Consider the following 21,645-nt stretch of genomic DNA (forward strand, 5'->3'; position numbering starts at 1 on the left):
CCACATCCTGCAGCCAGGGACTGTTTAGATGTTCTTTTGGTCTCAATATAGTGAAGACTAGCCATAGAAAATAAACAATAGCTTCAGTAGGTTTAAGAAATTAAATATCAATATTCCATGTAAAATAAGTTCTGAGTTCAGTAACACAATACTGGTACTCAAATTGTAGGCCAAACTGAAATCTCTGAACAAACAGAAGTTATACCACAAACAAAACATAAGATTTGTAGTTTCATAAAAATATAACTTAATACCACTCAATAAAATAAATATCTTGAAAATAAATTTTATTCTAACATTATACCACATAATAAACATCTTGAAAACAAAGATTGTTCTAACATTTAGTCTCATGGTCCAATAGATACAAAGAAAAAAAAAAGGGGGTGGGGGCGAGTAGCAACATTTTCTTTATTTATGACATGAATGAACATGTTTCAATAAATTACAATAAGTTACCACACTTTTTAACAAGCTTTTTTATTATTATCTCAAGATAAATGTTTCTAATGCAAAATTTTTATATTTGATACTGAAATTAAGTAATTAGAATGTTGCATAAATGAATAATGCAGGGCAGATTGCAAATTAAGGCTATTAAGTTGGCCATATTGGAGCATGTCAAATTTGGTAACCGCTTCCATAATCTATGACCAGAACTATTGAATTAGCTCAAATCAATCTGCACAAAGTATAGTGTTTTTTTTTAAAATAGATTTTAACAAAGTCCCATTCTGTTTATGTGTAAACTTTATCATCCCATTTAGTTAGAGTACAGTTTAAACTACCATCCTGTGCATTTTCTTGTCTTTTCATGAATTCATGTGAGTAGGCTACCAAAGTTTATTGATATACTAAGGTCAAGTTGAAGCAGTTAGTGGCTTAACATGGCCATATCTTGTCCTCAAAGTAAGATATTGTCTTTAGTTTTGCTAAGCAAAGTATAATCCAACACAACTGTTTGTGAATCACGTTTGTGACTTTTTACCAAGGCGACTGAAAACGCCACTGGACTTGACAGTTAAGACAGAAGGAGTTGCTTGTGTTGCTGCTTTGAGTTTCTTTACTTTAGTTGGGACATTCTGTGTGGACGAGACAACTGGAGAAGACTGCAGCTCTTCTCTTTTGACACCTAACCGATCTTGGACAGTTACTAGATTAGATAAGAAACAAAAAAAAACAAAAGTTAATAAAAGTTTGCTTCTAACACTTAGTGAAACTTAAGACAGATTTATTACATCATATTAACTAGCTAGAAATTTCTAGTTTTATAGGTACTTAAAAAGTAACCATATTAAATTCCAATTAATAGACTATTCTTACTACTACACTAGCTTCTATCATACAACTTTGTACTGATATTGCAGTGGGTGATAGTAGCTAACCAGTCAGTGAACTATAAACAACTTAAGGCTGAACTGTTAACTTATAACTTATTTAGATTAGATGCTCACATTTGTGTTTCTTGGCAGGGGATGCTAAACGTGAGCTGCTAGTCACTGTAGAGGAGTCAGCTTTGGAGCCAAGTCTTTCCTTTAGGGATGGAGCTTCTTTTTTGGCAAAATCTGATAGCACTCCTTCTGTAGTTGTGGAAACCTCTGGTCTTTGAATATCTAAATTTTGTATTAAAAATAAAATTTTAGCATAGCAAGGGATTTTAGTTGTTCTTGTGCAGGGGCATAGCTAGGAATTTGTTATTATTTGGGGGCTCAACCTCTTTGGGGCCCCTGCATTTTGCGTAATATTTAACATTTAGTGTAAAAGAAAAAAACTTTCTCTGGGGGCCCCCCTCAAGTGGTGGCACAGGGGGGGATTTCCTAAGTGAACAATGTTGCTTACTTTTGTGCATCAATTTAGCCTCATATAATGATAAAAAGTATAATTTTACAAAAATAAATGTCCATGATCTCAGGCAATGGTAACCCTGTCATCATTAAAGTGCTCTTTTAGTAGAATTATAATAAGAGATAACTGTAAACATTTTCTCAGATATAGGCAAGGCTAGCGTTTCAAAAAACAACAACAAAAAAACACCACAGTTATCACTTTACTTACAGGCAGTTTTTCTATCTTCTGTTGTCTTAATAGTTTTCTTAATTTTCAATGGTTCTCTAAGACTGGATCTGTTCAGAGAAACTTTAACATTGGGTTTCTTTACAGAAGATGCTCCAGGATTCTTCAACACGCCTGCATATGGCAAGCTCTCCTCACGGGCATCTGAAGGCTGAGCCAAGTCTTCCAAGGATGCAGCAGATGCTGTTCTCTTTAAGCCCGACTTTCCACCCAGACGACTAAATACTGATCCTGGCTAAAAAAAAAAGTTAGCATTTTCTCTATGGTATAAGCTGTATACATTGTAATATTAAATTATAAAGAGATTAGTGAATGAACTGTTTAATAGACATACTGATAGACTTTGTGTAGCAGCTAGTTTCTTTCCTGAAGTTATTGTCACTGTTTCATCATTGTTATCTGTCCCAAGTCTTTCAAAAACAGAAACTTTTCTTTTCGTCTTTGAGGGTTCTAAGAAAAATAAGGACATATATATACATATATATTATATAAATATAATGCATGTAATATTTTTGCCACAAGCCAAACCAGCAAGCTAGATGATATGACTCATAATATACAGTTTACAACAAAGTTTTAAAAAAAATTAATATTACATGAAAATTCATCATTCTACAAATACACTAAAATAACTTAGAACTCTTTTTAGCATTGAAGTGGGGCAGCCGAGAATGTTCCTGATTAAAGAACAAGCAGGGATGGGTCACTGGATAAATTTAGTTTTTATGAAAAGATTATTCTGTTATTTGAATATTTTACATTTTAATGTACTGAATTTTTTTTATTCAGAGAAGCTACTTTGTTCAATATCAATTGTGTTTCTGATTATTAAAAGTTTACTTTATCAACAATGAATTCTTATTATGAACCTCCATCCCAGTCAAGTGAAAATGCATGTCACAAATATTGTGACCATACAGGGGACACATGTTTCTTAGCAATGCAATTATTACTTCTATTGATATATGTTGATTAATTACTTACACCCGACACCTATGGGTTAGCTAAAAAAATCAAATGTTTTTTTTTGGTTTCTGGTTTATTATAAACACAAGGCTAAACGTCTGCACAAATAACACTATTACATTGTTATATTAATAATAAACTTCACTTTTGTTTAAATTTTAGTTTTCATTACTGTCTACATATAATGCATCAAAGTACCTGGTGGTGGAGGCTTTGGTGACGGTGATTGGCTCATTGGTGCTGCTTCTGGATGTTTACTTGTAAAATGATTCACCATACGACTTGCAGCTATGTACAGAAGAAGTAACCACATTACATTGTACTTACTATCTTATGTATAATTTCAATATGCATAAAGTTTCAGTCAATGCCATCTTTAAACTACAATACAGTGTATTCATATTCATCTGTCTAAATACACATTCAATAAATGTAGATTCAAAAATGTGTCTACCTGTTGACCTTCGTGACATTGGGGTAAGTGATAAGGAACTTGGGGATGAAAGGGAAGTAAAGGATGGCATCAATAATTTATCTTTGGCTTCCTACAAAGAAAATTTGAGATAAATATTTTACTTACAAAAAATGATTTATTTATATTGTAATTATTAGGAAATAAAATATTTAAAAAAAATTCTTATATATAATATACATGAAATTATACTTATATTATTGAAATGTAGAAAAAAGAAATTGTTATAAAAACAACTAAAAAAGTTATTTTCATGCAGATATTCATTATAGAAAACCTGAAGCAGGTTTGCCCAACATTGTTGTCATGGTCAAAACACTTAGTCTGGCACACACATAAGTTTATCTTGCAGGAAGAATCCTCCCTAATCTCTTTCTAAAATTCCAATGACAGAGAAATATAGTATTTCCGCAAAGACTTTGTCAAAAAAAAACAACAAACAAACTTGAATTCAACCTTAAAGTTAAAGTTGACCACTTTCTAATCAAGAAAGTCATTAAATTGTTTCTCTTGTTTAAGTCTTCTTATCTTATCTATATAATACAGACGTTACTTCAAAAAAGAAGATGATTACGTCCTACGCGTCATGCATTTAGTCATGCATATTAACCAATGACTTAAATTCTGCCAAGTCACTGGTTTTCCTGGCTAGCTCAGGCAACCCATTCCATGCTCTAATAGCACTAGGGAAGCAGGAGTATTTGTACAAATTTATCCTAGCATATGGGACAAGGAATGTGCCTTTATCTTTGTGTCTTTCAGATTATTTTATTAAATTTTGTTTTTTGTATTTGAAGATTATGGTTCAGTGTTTTATGTATAGTTGTTACTTTACTTTTGAGTCTTCTGTCCTGAAGGCTTTCTAAATTTAGTGATTTTACTAAAGGTGTTACTCTAGTCAAATGTGAATATTCGTTTGTTATGAATCTCACTGCTCTATTTTGTGTCTGTTCCAGTTTCTTAATGTTTTCTTGAGTTGAGGGGTCCCAAACGGAGGATGCATATTCTATTATTGGCCTAACCAAGGTTAAATAACATTTTAGTTTTATGTTCTTATTTGATTTATAGAAATTTCTTTTAATAAATTCTAATGCTTTGTTTGATTTTTTGATAGTTTCATCAATATGTAGATTCCATGACAGTTTTTCATTTATTATGACACCTAGGTATTTTGCATTTTTAGTCTGTGTTACTGGTTTGCCATGAATAAGATAAGTGGAATTAATTTGTTTTAGTTTTTTGGTTACTCTTAACAACTGACATTTTTTTGGGTGGAAAGACATACTCCAATTTGATTCCCATTTCTGTAATTCATCTAATTCTCTTTGTAAAATATCTGTGTCTTGTGTTGTTTTTATTCTTCTATATATTATGCAATCATCTGCAAATAATCTAACTTTTGTTCCTGAAGTAATGCAATTTGGTAAATCATTTATGTAAATAAAAAATAGTAGTGGACCCAAGACTGTTCCTTGAGGTACACCTGAGTTTACTGTTATCAGTGTTGATTTAGAGCCACATTACAGTTTGTTCCCTCCCTATCAGAAAATCTTTAATCCACTGATGCAGTGGACCATTAATGCCGAAATACTTTAATTTTTTTAAGCAAACTATGGTGGTGAACTTTGTCAAATACCTTAGAAAAATCTAGTAAGATAGCATCTATTTGTTCACTATTATCTAAACCTTTTGAAAAATCATCAATTAGTCCTATTAGTTGTGTTTCACATGATCTATATTTCCTAAAGCCATGTTGGTTTGGGGTGAGGACATTATGTTTGTCTAAGTGGTTTATGATGTTGCTACATATTTACATTAAGTGATCCAAACTTCAAATTAAGCAGATTCCACTGTACCTAATAAAATCTTCCTACCTGTTTATATACATCCTTGGCATGTTTTAGAATAGCAATAACATCTCCTAGCCTTGTTATTCCCATGTCTGTCAAATACTCTTTGCTTAGATCTAAAAGCATTTCTCGTGTGATGCGATTATCTGTAAACATCACTGCATAATGAGCAGAATCACCGGCAGGGATGCCAGCTTTGGTAAAAAAATTAAGCCAATAAGAAGTCTCTGGAAAAAAAAAGAGAAAAAGAAATTAGGATTATATTATAAGGTTTATTAATTGACTGCTTGGGGCGTGGTGGCTGAGTGGTAAAGTGCTTAGCTTCCTAACCAAGAGGTCCCAGGTTCAAATCTCAGTGAAGATTGGGGATTTTTTTTAATTTCAGAATTTTTAAGGGTGCCGCAGAGTCCACACAACTCTTAAACTCTAATGGGTACCTGAATTTAGTTGGGGAAAGTAAATGTGGTTAATCCCTGTGCTGGCAACATGGCACATACATGACACCATTGTTGATTATCTGCCATAGAAAAAGATTACCTTTACATCATCTGCCCTAAAGATCATGACACAATCATTAATCATCTCCCATAGAAACAGATGACCTTTATATCATCTGCCCTACAGATCGCAAGATTTAAAAGGGGTATTTTACTTTTTATTGATAGCTTACTAAGTGAAAAGTACTGGTTAATATCTGAAATGGACCAAATTTAAACTTTAAGATTTTTTTTCTTCTGTCATATATTTTAATGTAAGCTTATATATATATATATATTAAAATTATTATATGTGCATTGCACTAATACTAATATTACTAATATTGAAACATTTTAAAATGGGCAATGGGTTTAAGCTATTATCTATATAGGCGATAGACAACTAAAGTGTCTAAAGTCTACTATAGACTATACTCACTGCCTGACACTGCCTATAGAGATCTTTTTTTAATTTAATGCTAAAGAAGTTATAGATATAGTTATATAGATCTAGCTAGATTATTTTTAGAATATACTTTATTTAGTTGACATTCCAGATTAAAACACTGCTCCGCTAGTATTATTATAAATATAAAAAGTAGTGATTAGTAAATCATTAGATAAAGTTTAGTAAGTATTCTAATTCTAAGTCTATGTGACACTATCTTAGTATCTATTAGATTTAATGAGATCTAGATTAACTAGATAGATCTTGATATCATATAGAGGAGGTTCTTATATTTTGGACACTTCATAACATTCTCCTTCCTTGAACGCATCGCTTTTTTTGTTTGTAATTCATTTGTTTTTATGTTTGGAGCAAAAATCGACGTTTCGGGATTGCGCATGTCCAATTTTAGATAAGTTCCGGTAATTTTGATCTGTTTTTCCAAAGCAGATGGCAGTTTTTTAGATTCTCTGTAACCATGTATGTCAAGCTGTTGTTTTAACCTCCCCCGGCAATTCATACCCATATAAAAAGGGATGAAGGCTATATTATGAGCCTGTTTGATCGTAGGCTGATGGGCATATCAAAATAATCCTAATCCTTAGAAAGACATTCCAATCACATTTATACCGTTAGCTGTTAAATAAAATTTAAAAAGGTGATCACTCCAGATGAGCTAGCAGTGAGGAATGGTATACACTATAAGCGTTTAGTGTCACAAACTATCAAACAGGCAGTGGAGGGAAGGGGGGAGAGTCATGAAAAGAATTATAAGCATCTATGGGAGGGAGGGGGTGTTAATGTGTCACAAAACGAACATCCAAATTATGAAAACAAGAAAAGGGTCCTTGGATGGAAATTAAAAGAAAGACAGAGAGAAAATACATGTAGCCAATGTAGCCTAGTTGAAAATATCATGTTTATTAAATTATAATAATTAATTTTATAGATATATATAATCTATATAGATTTATTTCTGTCTGTTTCTACACATAGATTACATAGGTATATAGCTATAAACGATAATATATATATATATATATATATATATATAAATATATATATATATATTTATATATAGAGAGAGAATAAATATATAATATAAATAGAGTTAGAGAGAGAGACACAGAGAGAGTATATGAGGAAATAGACTATAAATACATATTGCAAAAGTGAATCTACTTCTTTTAATACAAATAAAAAAAAATTAAGTAACACAGTTACACAGATATAATTTATTAGCAATTACATAGTGATAGTGGTATACAACGACAGTGCTCACTGTCCAAGGGAGGAGAAAGCCCAAAAACTGCGTTCAATATAGGAGTGAGCATGAAGTGACCCGCTTTATTTTAAAATAAAATCTTGACTATGAGCGGTAATTCAAAGGAATACAGCTGTTTTTATAGTCCTTTAGTTGCAGAATAAGAATCTGCTTTCAGTTTTTTTGTAAGTTAAACTTTCACCAAATAAAAAAATAAAATAAAAATTTGACCTAGATCTAGTTCCCGTAAGTCGGTGTTCAGATATAAGAATCTACTATACTGACTATAGATCTAGATCTACACAATTTAACACATCCCTTCATCAGAGTCAGTCAGAGACTTTTTTTTTTTACATTTAGAATACATCTCTCTTAAAAATTTAATATTAATTCTCTTGACTTAAGTTGAGGGTCTCTTATGTACGTATTACGTGATAACCGTTATGTTTGATTCTAGTCTACTTCTAGCTCTGGGCCTGGGTCAGACAAAGATCTAGAATCTAGATTCATTCTAGATTCTAAATTCTATGACTATTTACACGTTGTAGACGTAGATAGAGCCTATACATTGAAATGCAGGTTGTGGCTCAATGCTAATAGACGGTTGGCTGCCTATTTTATTTTTAGTTAAAACTTTTTATTTTTAAACAAAAAGCATGGATAGTGAATCTAAAATCTATTCTAGATCTAAAAATTAAGAGCGATCAAAACAATGCATAATGATAATAATTAGATCTATTAACAACAAACAATCAAGTTGTATTAAAATATCTAGATCTACTCTATATTAAAAATTATTGAAAAAAAAAATTGCTATAATAATCTAGACTACCTGACATCGTTGCCATTTTCTTTTCGTGTAGATCTAGATCTATATCTAGGTCAGCGATGGAGATATTCCGTCACAATAAATTGACTATAAATCAACGCTGTGCTCAGTCGAACCAAAAAAAATCGAACTTATGGTTATCTATAGCCAGGCATAAGAAAAAATAAGAAACCAAAATCAAAAGTAGATATTCTAGATTAGAGAGCTCTATTCTAGATCTAGATCTAGATCTAGACACTAGGAAAAAAAAATCACTAAGCGAAACTACAAATTATTTCGAAAAAAAAGGATCATTATTAGATCTAGATCTAGGTCTCTATTCACTATATCATATTCATATCCGATATCGATTGTCTATTCAGATAGTCTCTGAGATAGACTTTGAGTCACTTTGACTTAGTCCTCTTAGTATCATACTAAGACATCTAGATCTAGATAGTTAGACTTGTTGACTTGTCACTTACTCAACTTACTGACTTAGTTATTACTTAGTCTAGATCGTAGTCTAGAGTACAGATTAATCATTACCAGAGCAGATCTAGTGAGATCCTTCCTACACGAGGTGACTAGGAGGTAGATCTACACTACATTATCTATCATCTAGTGACCTAGTCCCTAGTCACTCCACTGCAGTCTGTCTGACTCCAGTGTCACTGTCTCGCCTAAATGACCTAATGCCTAATCAATCATATTATATATTTCATTATATTCTTATTGTAGTCAACTGTAGACCACTGTAGTGTCAGTGACTCCTCACACTCATACTCATAACGAGTTCCGTCTATCTACTCTAGTCTAGACTCTACAGTATACTCAAGCCCAAGCCTACTGTCACTTAAGATCTAGTCTAGATCTTTTATACTTGGCCATCGAGTTATAATAATGAACACAGACATGATGGTTGACATGGAAAATAATGAAGAATCTAGATTATCTAGATCTTCTCAAGATCAAATTAACTCAAAATCTAATGCTTCTCTTGTACCTGATTTTGTGCCTGAGATGAATTCTGAACAGACAAATCATAATGATGTAGTAACACAAGAAGAAAAAGATAATTTATATGGAAATGGACCTGGAAGTGACAGTATAATGGTAGAGATGAACTTGAGGGACACAGCAAGTTGTGAAGTCAATAATAAAGCGACAAATGAATTTGCTCTTCCTACTCCTCTATCATCGGAATTGAAGAAAGTGAAAGATCTCAAAGACAAAGCAATGAAATCAAAAAGTGACATTCCCGAAAGGTCCAAAACCAAAAAAGTTCATGATGATAAAGAAATTATTACACCCGAAAGTAGTAGCATAAATATTTCTTCATTTTACAAGGAGCCAGAGTGGAGCGGTTTGTGTGAAGCTGATTACACTTTTGATGTGCTGAAAAATGGAAGCATTATTGACACTGTTTCATTAAGTAATAAACCATTTTATCTATTTGGTCGTCTTCCTAGTTGTGATGTGACACTTGAGCATCCATCACTGTCACGCTATCATGCTGTTGTACAATATGCTGCTAAATCTACTGCTTCATATGAAAAAGGATGGTATATTTATGATTTAGATAGTACTCACGGAACATGGGTTAACAAAAATAAAATTTCCCCTAAACTTTACTACAGACTCAAAGTTGGATACATTGTAAAATTTGGTGGCAGTTCAAGGCTTCACATACTTCAGGTTTGTTTATTTTTAGCTCAGAATATTATAAAATGTTTTATAAGTTTAGTGTTACGTAGTGTGTGTGTTTGTATTGGTCAATGAACTCTGATGTAGCCATAAGTAGGTTTGATGCAGATGAAAAGGGATAAAGTAGTACAGTTTACCCTTGATATTCCAAAACAATCATTAATCCAACACAACACCAACTCAGTGACAATGCATGATGACAATGCATGATTCTCCTGCATATGTGTTTTGACACACAAGTCTCATCTCTGCTTCTTGCTGTGTTAAAGATGGCTGCCTGGTTGTGCGGTATGCATGCTGGACTGTCGTTCAGACTTCTTGATGGTCCCGGGTTCATAACCTGCCTACTGCAACCCCCAATGTCCAGCAGGAGGTTTGGACTAGGAATTAAATTATCTTCAACTCTGAAAGAACATTCGAAACATGTAAAACAAAAACATTTTACAAACATAATTGGTGATGTATTCTTGATTGTCTTTTTGTCATTACTATTAGATAGTTTACTTACCATTTTTTTTTTTTAGCATTGGCAAGTGTGAGCTTAAAACATGTCTTCCTGAAAAATGTTAAATTGTATAATTAAGAGGTTTGACCAATGTAAAATTCCCACTGCCATTTCTTTAATGTATGACATCAGGCGATATATTTACTCTTTATGACATTATGAAAAATAGGGAGTAAATAGAACATTTTTTGAAACCCATTGGAGACCAGATCAAGAGAAAAACAGTTTTGAAATCATGCAAATATCTATAAGTTGAGGAAAGTTTTTGTATTTTTTTAGAACAATACATTTTTCTATTTTGTCTCTTATTTCTGATGTGCCCTGCTTATTAACTATTTGCCATTGTTGCATTATTGCCCTTTTAAAACAATTGAACTGTACATAATATTAAACTAGGGCCCAGCAGAAGATGAAGAAGAAGAGTCAGATTTAACTGTTACGGAAATGAAAGCACAGAAAGAAAAATTACAAAAACAGGCAGAAATTCTTCGACAGTTAGAAATGCAAGAAGAAATGAGAAGAATACAGGAGGAACAAAAAATATTAGAAGACAGAGGATGTAGTTGGGGAATGGGTGAGAGCTTTGATACATTATCAGTAATCTACTGTGAAATATTCATTTTTGTTTTCATAAATGTTTACAATTTATTTATTTATTAGTTTTTGAAATATCCGATTTTGTTTTCATATATGTTTAGAATGTATTTATTTATTAGTTTGCAAAAATTGAGAAAAATAATGTATGGAATATTAGAAATAGAGACAAATATTTGTACCAGGAGATGCTTTACAGCTTGGTAGCTTTGTTAATTGGGTCTTGGTTTGTTCATTTTTAAATTTCAAAAGTATTTTTGTTGGTCTGTATTTAATTATAAATTGTCTTTCTCTAGTGCACCAAAATTGCTTGCCATGATCAGTTATAGTTGTAATGCATCTCTCTTTCTTTCTTTCTCTCTCTCTCTCTCTTTCTTTCTCTTTTTTTCTCTCTCTATCTCTTTCTTTCTGACACGGACACTTAGAGAACAACACTCTCTTTAAACAAGAATATTTCCAATAAAATTTACAGTTAAAATTATTTGAAAACTACACTTAATGTTAAGGTGAAACTTATACTCGAACATGCCTTTAGGTTATTAGAATGAAGACAAAATACCAAGTTGTCACCTTACTCTGTACAATCTTTTATTTGTAGGGGAGGATGCAGAGGACACTGGCGAAGGAGAAAACAATTTTGCCTCTCTGGTTGCTGAAAATGAAAGTTTGTATATTGATGATCCTAAGAAAGCATTGAAAGGATTTTATGAAAGAGAAGGTGCTCACTTCATTTTTACATCATTCTTTAATTTTTGTTTCATTATAAATTTATGTTCAACTTTTACATTTCTAACTAAACACTGATCATGCTGTAAAACTAAACAAGGTCTGTGAATGATTATGTTTCTCTAGTATAAGTAAGGGGTTCAGTAACTTTGGATTAAAGTACATAATTTCAGAGGATCTGGTTTTTTAAATGTAATTGGGGATTTTAAAAATGTGTATTTTTACATGATCATGAGTCCAGCTAGCTTCATTTGTTGACATTTGTAGTCGACATTGTGATGACTTCTCGATAGAAACTGGTCAACTTGAAATTCCCTACCCCAGTGACTGCAAGAAACTTTACAAAATACAAATTTTGTTTTTGTTTTTACTAGGATGTGATCTTCCAGATTATCAGTTCACTGAAGTTGCACAGGGTAAACATAAATGTAGACTTGAGTAAGTAATTGTTTAGTAGATCAAAATAAATAGTTCTGGAATTAATAGTTAGGGTTCACAGTAGTTTTAGATACTAATGAAACATTTAGCTACTACCATTCTTTTTTCTTTATAGGACACGACTATCATGTCAGAAATCTTTCTGTCAAACATTTGTACACACACATTTTCTTTTATTTTTATGTGGGATGTGTGACTGAAAGGCCAAAATCACTGGCTACTTGCTACCTAACATGGGGTCTGAAGTTTGAATCCCGACTCAAGTAGCGTTGTGTTTTCTGAGCGCCTAAGGCTGCATGAAAACCTTCTCCCAGATACTCCCTCCCCTCACTGGGATTGCACTATAGCGCACTGAGCTTGCTGTAATATGCGCTTTATAAAAGCAATTAAAAATAAATTTAAAAATTATAAATATTATTATTTTTACTAAGAAAATATTTTCATTATCACAATGTATTGACATATGGAACACAGCTTGTTTTGACTTTATTCCATAGATTGCCAGTTGATGGACCAAATGGAGAAGAACTTATAGCAGAAGCTGTTGTATCGGGGAAAAGAAAAGATGCAGTAGTTGCATGTGCCTTAGAAGCATGTCGTATTCTGGATAGATTGGGATTATTACGATCCTCAACTCATGGTAATATCAAATGTTATCAAATATGCTACTACATGTACTATTTGTATTTACTGAAACATATCTTCTTATCTTATATATAAACATATAAACACTTAACTGTAATTACTCCTTAAAAAAATACACACATAGACAAAAAAAATTTTTTATTAGTACATATGCTAAGATCAGCATTACAAGAACTCTCTTTCCATATTTTATTTTGTCTGATTGGTCAAGAAAACCAATGATTTAGTTTAATTTAAAACTTAGATTTAACTTGAACAACTGAATAAACACATGCAAATTTATTGGCCATTGTGATCAAATAGTTGATACTTTTCTAGGTTTGTATAATGCCCTGAGAATGTCACTCTATTTTTCGTTCTAGCACAACAAAGCCTACTATTTCTAACTTGGTGATAGTCTTATCTATAAATTATAAGACTTGATAGCATGTGTAAGAGCATTGAAATCTTTTTTTTTAGTGACGGCTGTTGACTTAGTTCTTCTAATTATATTCTAAGCCCCCATACAATTTTAACATGTGAAATACATTTTTTTTATTTATTCATTTGTGTAAAATGTTCATTTTATTAATTATTATTAATGTGTATCCATTTTATAGAAAGCCGAAAACGCAAGCAGAAAAAGTGGGAAGATGATGATTACTATGACAGTGACGAAGACACATTTCTAGATAGAACTGGAACAATAGAGAAAAAACGAGTGATGAGAATGAAGAAAGCTGGTAAAGATGACCCAGAAACTTATGAAACTTTAGTAAGTTATTGATATAAAGAACAGATGTGTTCATTTATATATATATATATGTAACACTATGAATAAAACATACAAATAAATAGGGATTCATCTTAAAAATTAAATGTTTTAATTTTGTTAACAGATTTTTATTTGGTTATTTCATTCCTAAATAACTTTAGTTTATAAACATTTCCCTTTTCAGTTAGAAAAGTATAATGCAGTCACAGGTGAAATCAGAGACATTGAAAACAAACTACAAAAAGCCAAAGCAGGTAAATATAAGTGTGATTTTGTTTTCTTTACTGAATTATATTACATTGGTTAGGGTCACAAAGAAATTGTAATCTGTTATTTCCAGTAGGAATTCACAAAAACATTCCACGATTCAAGGAGTTCCTGATAACTAAATAAAGAGATTTGAGATGATAACCAAATAATGAGATTTGAGATGATAACCAAATAATGAGATTTGAGATGATAACCAAATAATGAGATTTGAGATGATAACTAAATAAAGAGATTTGAGATGATAACCAAATAATGAGATTTGAGATGATAACTAAATAAAGAGATTTGAGATGATAACCAAATAATGAGATTTGAGATGATAACCAAATAATGAGATTTGAGATGATAACTAAATAAAGAGATTTGAGATGATAACCTAATAAAGAGATTTGAGACTATAACTAAATAAAGAGATTTGAGATGATAACTAAATAAAGAGATTTGAGATGATAACTAAATAAAGAGATTTGAGACTATAACTAAAGAGATTTGAGAAGATAACTAAATAAAGAGATTTGAGATGATAACTAAATAAAGGGATTTGAGATGATAACTAAATAAAGGGATTGTAATGAATATCTTCCAGAAGATAAAATATTGGAAATGACGATAAGATAGAGGAAAGTAAAATCTTAACACTAGTTGTTCTTATTTAAATAAATCTAGTTCTATAACATTGAATTATTACATTGGGAAAATGTACTTTTATTGTTTACTTCCATGTATTGTGTTTCAATTTATTGAAGTTCAAATTATGGTTTCATTGCCTGTTTTCCTGTTATTCTTATGTTTTCTTTCATTATTGTTCCATATCACCCTCAAGTGGAAATAGATGTTTCACTAGATTTAGCATCTACTCATTGAAAGTTCTCATAATGTGACACTAGCAATCTTAGCATTTTATTGTGTTTTTTACTTACACTTTTATAGAGATCTGTCCTTTTTTTTAGAAAATGTTGTATTTGAAATTAACATTTTATTTCATAAAAAATTGGGCAAATCAGTTAAAAAAGAAGATTTAAAAGCATTTAAGTTTTTTTTTTCTAGATTCAGAAGCTCTGGCATCAGATGAACTTGATGAACTGGATGCCTACATGGTGTCCATTAAATCTGGAGTCATGGACACTAAAACAAGAATGCAGTTGAAGGGAAACTTACTGAAGTTAAAGGGAGAGGAACAAAAGCTGAGGAAACTGGTGAATGTTGTAAAACCACCAACATTGCCTCCCTTGAAGCCTTTGTAAGTATACACATGGACACACCTACTCAACACACATATACAACATGACCAGACTTGTATATAATATTAACCTGTTCAACTTTTTCTCTGTGGCTTTTTAATTTAGAAAGTGACAATTTATGTGTTCATAAATTATTTTCATTTTTTATAGCATTAATTCTTTTCTGTTCTGTGGCATTTTACGCCTCAAGAGACAATTTTTTCCCTTTGCAATGAGGCCAATCCTTGATACACAGCAATGGTCACAGGTTGGGCTCATGTTATCACCAGGAGCCGTTGTATAGCATTAATTATGCCCTTGTTTATTCAAGAGCTTTAACAGCAGTGATCAATGAAATAAAAAAAAAAACATTGCATAACCAAGACTATTTCATTTTTAAACCAAGTTTTTTTTAAAATTTATTTTAAGATCTGTCCCTTTCCCTTCAGCTCCTCTACAGAATGGAAATTCTAATTGGGAAAGGACCAACCAGCATGTGACAACAGACTTTTGTAACTCTATCAAATTTCAGCTTCAGAGCTGAAGCAGCACACCTTTATTAAGTCTAAGACAAAAACACATTTGGCATAATGTTAAAACACTTTACAAAATGTTTGCTTATTCTTTACAGAACTTAAAATGGGTGTTTGTTGTGTTGTTTTTATTTTAATTTGAGAGTCAATATAGACTATTGAAGTTTTAGCTGTCTCTCAATTTGCACACACATTTACAGGTTTGTAGTAACACATTGTAGAAATTAATTTGATTAGGGTTTAATATTTCAAACAAAATGAAATAAATATTCCAACAAAGAAAAATGTACATCAAACATAAATCACTTGTAAAAAGGAAATTACGACCCTTCCTTTTTGTTGTAATATTTTTGTCCTACTGACCCGGGGATTGTTACAAAAATATCTCATCAAGGACTTCCCGACATTTCTATTGACCAACTCCTATGCTACTAAACCTGGCCTAACACCCACAATAGCAGCAATATGCAAAATTGAGCTTGACAGTATGTCATTACAAAACAAACATTATCGAACATAAGTTATAGGATTACAATTGAAGCTTTCATTTTCTTGAAAGTTACCCCTAAAGTTAACCTGCTGTAGTCTGTCTTTTCTATTGGTATAAAATTGTAGCTGTCTCCAGACACATCTCAACATCAATATCAAGATATACCACATATATTTTTTTTTTTTGAAGATACCAAATTCATTAGAATAAATATATATTTGACAAGTTGCATTTGGAGGATTACACTTGATGTGAAAATAATGTATTATTAAACAGTCTGCTGTATCCATATCTGATCAATAAACCCACTAAAATTTCACAATAAAATGTATTATAAATATATTTTGACTCTTACAAAAATGATTCTTTTTCTTTTATTTTAATAGTTTCTGTCCTCTATAATAAAATATGAATCGTTGTTTCAGTATGAATTGTTCATCAAAAAGTTGAAAAAAAAAAATGTAAATGATTTTTTCCACTTCCACTAGAAGAAATGTTAGTCTTGTTATAACTGAAATGAAATGGCACATATGGGTGGCTTATTTGTTTCTTTTTTTGTTTATTGTTGTTATATACAAAATGTCCGCCCAGCATGAGGTTTGTAAGACTAAAATATATAGAGAGGATTTGGGTTAACACCATTGAGTTTGAGACCCAAATCTAAGGATCAAAGATAGAAAGTGTTTGTATGATATGATTCATTAGCAAAATGGATTATTTTGTTAAGCAATGCATTTGGTTGCTTCATGGTATAAAAGTTGTTTTTTTTTAATCTGAACTAGGGGAATCTCAACTACTACAACACCTGCAGCGGTCGACAACTTAACAAAGAAACTTCAGCTACAACAAAAACAAGTTAAAAAAGTGACTCCAGTCAGACAGGTGAGAACTTAATCAGAACTCTTCTTCTTGCATCGTATCCCAAACATTTAAAGATAACTTTATTGGTCCAAACAAATGTAAATTTGTTTTCGTTATACTAGTCCATTACAGCATTACTGTCATTTCCCAAACATTCTAGTCTATGCATCATTTCCTAAACATTCTAGTCTATGCATCATTTCCTAAACATTCTAGTCTATGCATCATTTCCTAAACATTCTAGTCTATGCATCATTTCCTAAACATTCTAGTCTACGCATCATTTCCTAAACATTCTAGTCTATGCATCATTTCCTAAACATTCTAGTCTACGCATCATTTCCTAAACATTCTAGTCTATGCATCATTTCCTAAACATTCTAGTCTATGCATCATTTCCTAAACATTCTAGTCTACGCATCATTTCCTAAACATTCTAGTCTATGCATCATTTCCTAAACATTCTAGTCTATGCATCATTTCCTAAACATTCTAGTCTATGCATCATTTCCTAAACATTCTAGTCTATGCATCATTTCCTAAACATTCTAGTCTATGCATCATTTCCTAAACATTCTAGTCTATGCATCATTTCCTAAACATTCTAGTCTATGCATCATTTCCTAAACATTCTAGTCTACGCATCATTTCCTAAACATTCTAGTCTATGCATCATTTCCTAAACATTCTAGTCTATGCATCATTTCCTAAACATTCTAGTCTACGCATCATTTCCTAAACATTCTAGTCTATGCATCATTTCCTAAACATTCTAGTCTATGCATCATTTCCTAAACATTCTAGTCTATGCATCATTTCCTAAACATTCTAGTCTATGCATCATTTCCTAAACATTCTAGTCTATGCATCATTTCCTAAACATTCTAGTCTATGCATCATTTCCTAAACATTCTAGTCTATGCATCATTTTCTAAACATTCTAGTCTATGCATCATTTCCTAAACATTCTAGTCTATGCATCATTTCCTAAACATTCTAGTCTATGCATCATTTTCTAAACATTCTAGTCTATGCATCATTTCCTAAACATTCTAGTCTATGCATCATTTTCTAAACATTCTAGTCTATGCATCATTTCCTAAACATTCTAGTCTATGCATCATTTCCTAAACATTCTAGTCTATGCATCATTTTCTAAACATTCTAGTCTATGCATCATTTCCTAAACATTCTAGTCTATGCATCATTTCCTAAACATTCTAGTCTATGCATCATTTTCTAAACATTCTAGTCTATGCATCATTTCCTAAACATTCTAGTCTATTTCACTAAAACCTTTGTTTTCTTTTTACAGCCACAAAACATGGAACTAAAACCAGATGATTTTGAAGAAGATGAAGAAGATGATGATCAACTTGAAGAAAAAAAAGATGAAAGTCGAGTCAGACAAGAAGAGAAGATAAACATTCCCACAGAGAAGTCTTCAGTAGATAAAACTCAGAATTCCAAAAAAGAAAGTTCTTCCCATTGTGCAAAATCATTGGGGCCAGCTCCAAATATGAAGACCCAAAAAGCAGTAAAGTCTATGCACTATCAATCAACAGCTTCAACTTTAGGTAGGAATAATACTGATATTTAATGCTTTAAGATACAAAAGTGTTGACATGTAAGGACTACTGGGTTGGTTCTTTAACTATGTAAATTTATAATAATTATTTCTTTAAAATTTCTTCCAAGTTGCTTAGCTGCTCTGACTTACTATTGCCTCTTACTTTCTCCGGCTGTTCTGTTGCCTCTGGCTGTCCCCTGACTTTTTCAAAATGAATACATATCTTTGAAATCCAATATTACTTCTGTTTTTAAGGGACATTAAAAGGAGAAAAGCAGAATACTTCTGTGGGATCAAACTTTGATCCAGACTATGCAATGTGGCTGCCACCAACAGGTGAGTTCATTGTTTACACTCTTAACTTCTATATTCAAGTCTAAAATAATTTTATATTATGTAAAAATCTTCTTTCATTGCCATTTTTTTCCAAACAATATATTCATTTACAAAAAATGTTTTACATGTTTTGGATGTTCCTTCAGAGTTGAAGATAATTTACTTCCTAGTCCAAACCTCCCGCAGGACTACGGGGGATGGGAGCGGGCAGGATTTGAACCCGGGACCATCGATAAATCCAAATGAAAGTCCAGCGCGCAAACCGCACGACCAGACTAAAGACTAAAATAATTTATATAAAATTTTCTTTGGTTGCCATTTTTTTCCTAACAACATTTTCATTGCTATTGCAGAGCAAGCTGGTGATGGACACACAAGTCTGAATGATAAACTTGGTTATTAAAATGATTGTAATATCATATTAATATGTAAATAAATTGATTTTAAAAACACTTTTTCATTGATTGCAATTTTCCAAGACTCTGAACACAGGGTATTTTCTAGAGAGTTTTCTTGAGCAGTAACAAATTGACGTTTGTTCTGTTTGATGACAAAGACATTGTCTTAGTTATCTTAGTTAAATATGTTTCATTATTGCCCTTTATTCTTCATCCTTTTTTTACAAAGCTTATACCAACTCACTCTGTCTGTCTTGTAAAATGTTTGTACACGTTATTTCTCTAACACCCAATCTTGGATCAAACTGAAATTTTGGACAATTATTTCTTTTACCTGACAACACAAGAATTAATTTAAAAAATTAACAAATTAGTTAATTAACTATTGGTAATTAATTATTTTGTTTAGTATCTTGAATAAAGGAAAGACTGAAGTGATGGTATAAGCTGAATTATTTCCCTGTGTAGGTTGCCACTTTAAAGTAAGTTTGAAACAAACAATAGATAGCTATACAATTTTCTGTTTTCATAACTATATCTCACTAGCAGAATGGTTAGTATGTTGGCTTGAGGAGGCATGAAATAGCTCTAAACAAAAACAATTGGTAATATTTCTAATCACACAGATTGATTGTTGTTGGTATAAATTTATTACAAATTTAATTTCATGAATGATCCAAACTAATTGTTTTTTTTTTTTAAGTATTTCTTGGTTTCTTTCCTTACTATGAAAAGATTTGTAGAATGGTGAAGAAGAAAGGCCAACTGTAATGATTACTTTGTCTTCATTCAACAAAACACATTTTACAAATGATTGATCAAACTTATTCAATTATTAATTAAGAGTAGACAGGTTTTTGTGTAGCAGCCCCTTGTTGGATAAAGCTGCTATTAGATCTTAAAATCTAAAATGCAATAGAAAATTTGATTTCACCATCAGCTTCATCATGCTTTAGATAGGTGCAATGGCTATTATTTTCCATTTTAAAGCTTACCTGTACCCATTTTTTTTTTAAATATTAAGTATGGATATATAAACTATAAACCATAAAAAAGGAAAAGATTTTTTTTTTATTAAAGTCAGTTTGTATTACACAGTGTCTTTATCTCTCATATTTATCTTAGATATTTGTCATTTTCATTTCACCTTCCTCTTCCAGAACATTTATATACACCTCTGAATTTGTGTATGTCATATGATTGTGGAGATAATACTATACAGCTCTCCAAAATAGCATCTTGACAATCCTGTATTAAAGTTCAAGGGTGATGTTTGATTTTCCAAAAACAAATAAAAAAATAACTGAGAATACATATTTTATACGCATACATATAAACCATTTTTAAAACGATTAGAAAGACAGTTCCTGTTGTTCTGTAGCTGAATGGGATCCTGTCTCTGCTGAAAGATGACATAAGAAAAAACAAAGATCTATATGCTCCAATTAAGTCTGTTAAAGATAATAATTTATTTTTATTGGTATGATTTGACTAAAAAAAAAAGGAAATTAAAATTGTATGTTAAATAAAAAATTGTAATATAGTGTAAATGATAAAAACAATATTTTTTATTAAATATAAAAGTAAAGTTTATGCTTGCTATAACAAAGGTTTTATTTAATGTTTGTTGCTGTTTAGCTACTAGGACATGTTTGTAATAGTATAAAAAAAAAAAAGTAATCTTTGTAGAAGGGACATAACTTGCACAACAAAACAACTAAGATAGTAAAATATTAAATGAGACCATTGAGTCTGTTGAATAGTTTTAAGTGCTAATAGTTAAGGCATATTCTTTACAGGCCTGAGAGAAGCGGGACATTAGTGACTGAAGTTCCGCGAATAGCATATCTCTTACGAGGGTGGTTCTGATTTTAGATTTGGCCTTCAGTCTGGCAATATTTAGAAGTTTGCCATCAAATCTGGAATGGAGATAGATGCCTTCGGTGGATTTGTCAAACGCGTTGTGGATTAGCAGTGAAAATAGTATTCCAGAGAGGGTTGGGGCCAGGACACATCCTTGTTTAACTCCGCTGTTTATACTGAAACTTTCAGAGCTGGCACCGTTGAATTGCACTACCCATCATATTTTGGTGGAAAGACGATTACATTTAGTAGCTTGGGTGGACAGCCTATTATCTGTACAATTTTAAAGAGGCCATCTCTGCTGACTAGATCGAAGGTCTTTGTAAGGTCAATGAACGCAATATACAAAGGCATCATTTGTTCTCTGCACTTTTCCTG

The 21,645-nt window shown here is 31.6% G+C and overlaps 2 protein-coding genes across 4 annotated transcripts; one reads left to right on the top strand and one right to left on the bottom strand.

Moving 5' to 3' along the window:
* Positions 1–272: 272 nt before the first annotated feature.
* LOC106055355 (uncharacterized protein C19orf47 homolog) lies at positions 273–8,538 on the bottom strand. Of its 2 annotated transcripts, none has more exons than XM_056023125.1 (8): positions 8,382–8,538; positions 5,386–5,588; positions 3,494–3,584; positions 3,238–3,327; positions 2,408–2,523; positions 2,056–2,308; positions 1,455–1,613; positions 273–1,153 (listed from the first exon to the last, which is right to left on the bottom strand). In XM_056023125.1, the coding sequence occupies exons 1-8, from the start codon at positions 8,395–8,397 to the stop codon at positions 969–971; spliced, it is 1,113 nt and encodes a 370-aa protein (XP_055879100.1). In that variant the 5' UTR covers positions 8,398–8,538; the 3' UTR covers positions 273–968. The 2 variants fall into 2 exon arrangements, with proteins under 2 accessions (XP_055879100.1, XP_055879102.1); XM_056023127.1 differs by lacking the exon at positions 8,382–8,538 and adding an exon at positions 7,535–7,719.
* LOC106055343 (kanadaptin-like) lies at positions 8,285–20,499 on the top strand. Of its 2 annotated transcripts, none has more exons than XM_056023124.1 (13): positions 8,285–8,305; positions 9,173–10,055; positions 10,966–11,143; positions 11,762–11,881; positions 12,264–12,327; positions 12,825–12,967; positions 13,572–13,726; positions 13,911–13,980; positions 15,044–15,236; positions 17,022–17,121; positions 18,416–18,677; positions 18,926–19,006; positions 19,360–20,499. In XM_056023124.1, the coding sequence occupies exons 2-13, from the start codon at positions 9,261–9,263 to the stop codon at positions 19,407–19,409; spliced, it is 2,211 nt and encodes a 736-aa protein (XP_055879099.1). In that variant the 5' UTR covers positions 8,285–8,305; positions 9,173–9,260; the 3' UTR covers positions 19,410–20,499. The 2 variants fall into 2 exon arrangements, with proteins under 2 accessions (XP_055879099.1, XP_055879098.1); XM_056023123.1 differs by lacking the exon at positions 8,285–8,305 and adding an exon at positions 8,566–8,690.
* The last annotated feature ends 1,146 nt before the right edge of the window (positions 20,500–21,645 follow it).

This window comes from Biomphalaria glabrata, chromosome 3 (assembly GCF_947242115.1).
Source record: "Biomphalaria glabrata chromosome 3, xgBioGlab47.1, whole genome shotgun sequence".
Classification (NCBI taxonomy): domain Eukaryota; kingdom Metazoa; phylum Mollusca; class Gastropoda; family Planorbidae; genus Biomphalaria; species Biomphalaria glabrata.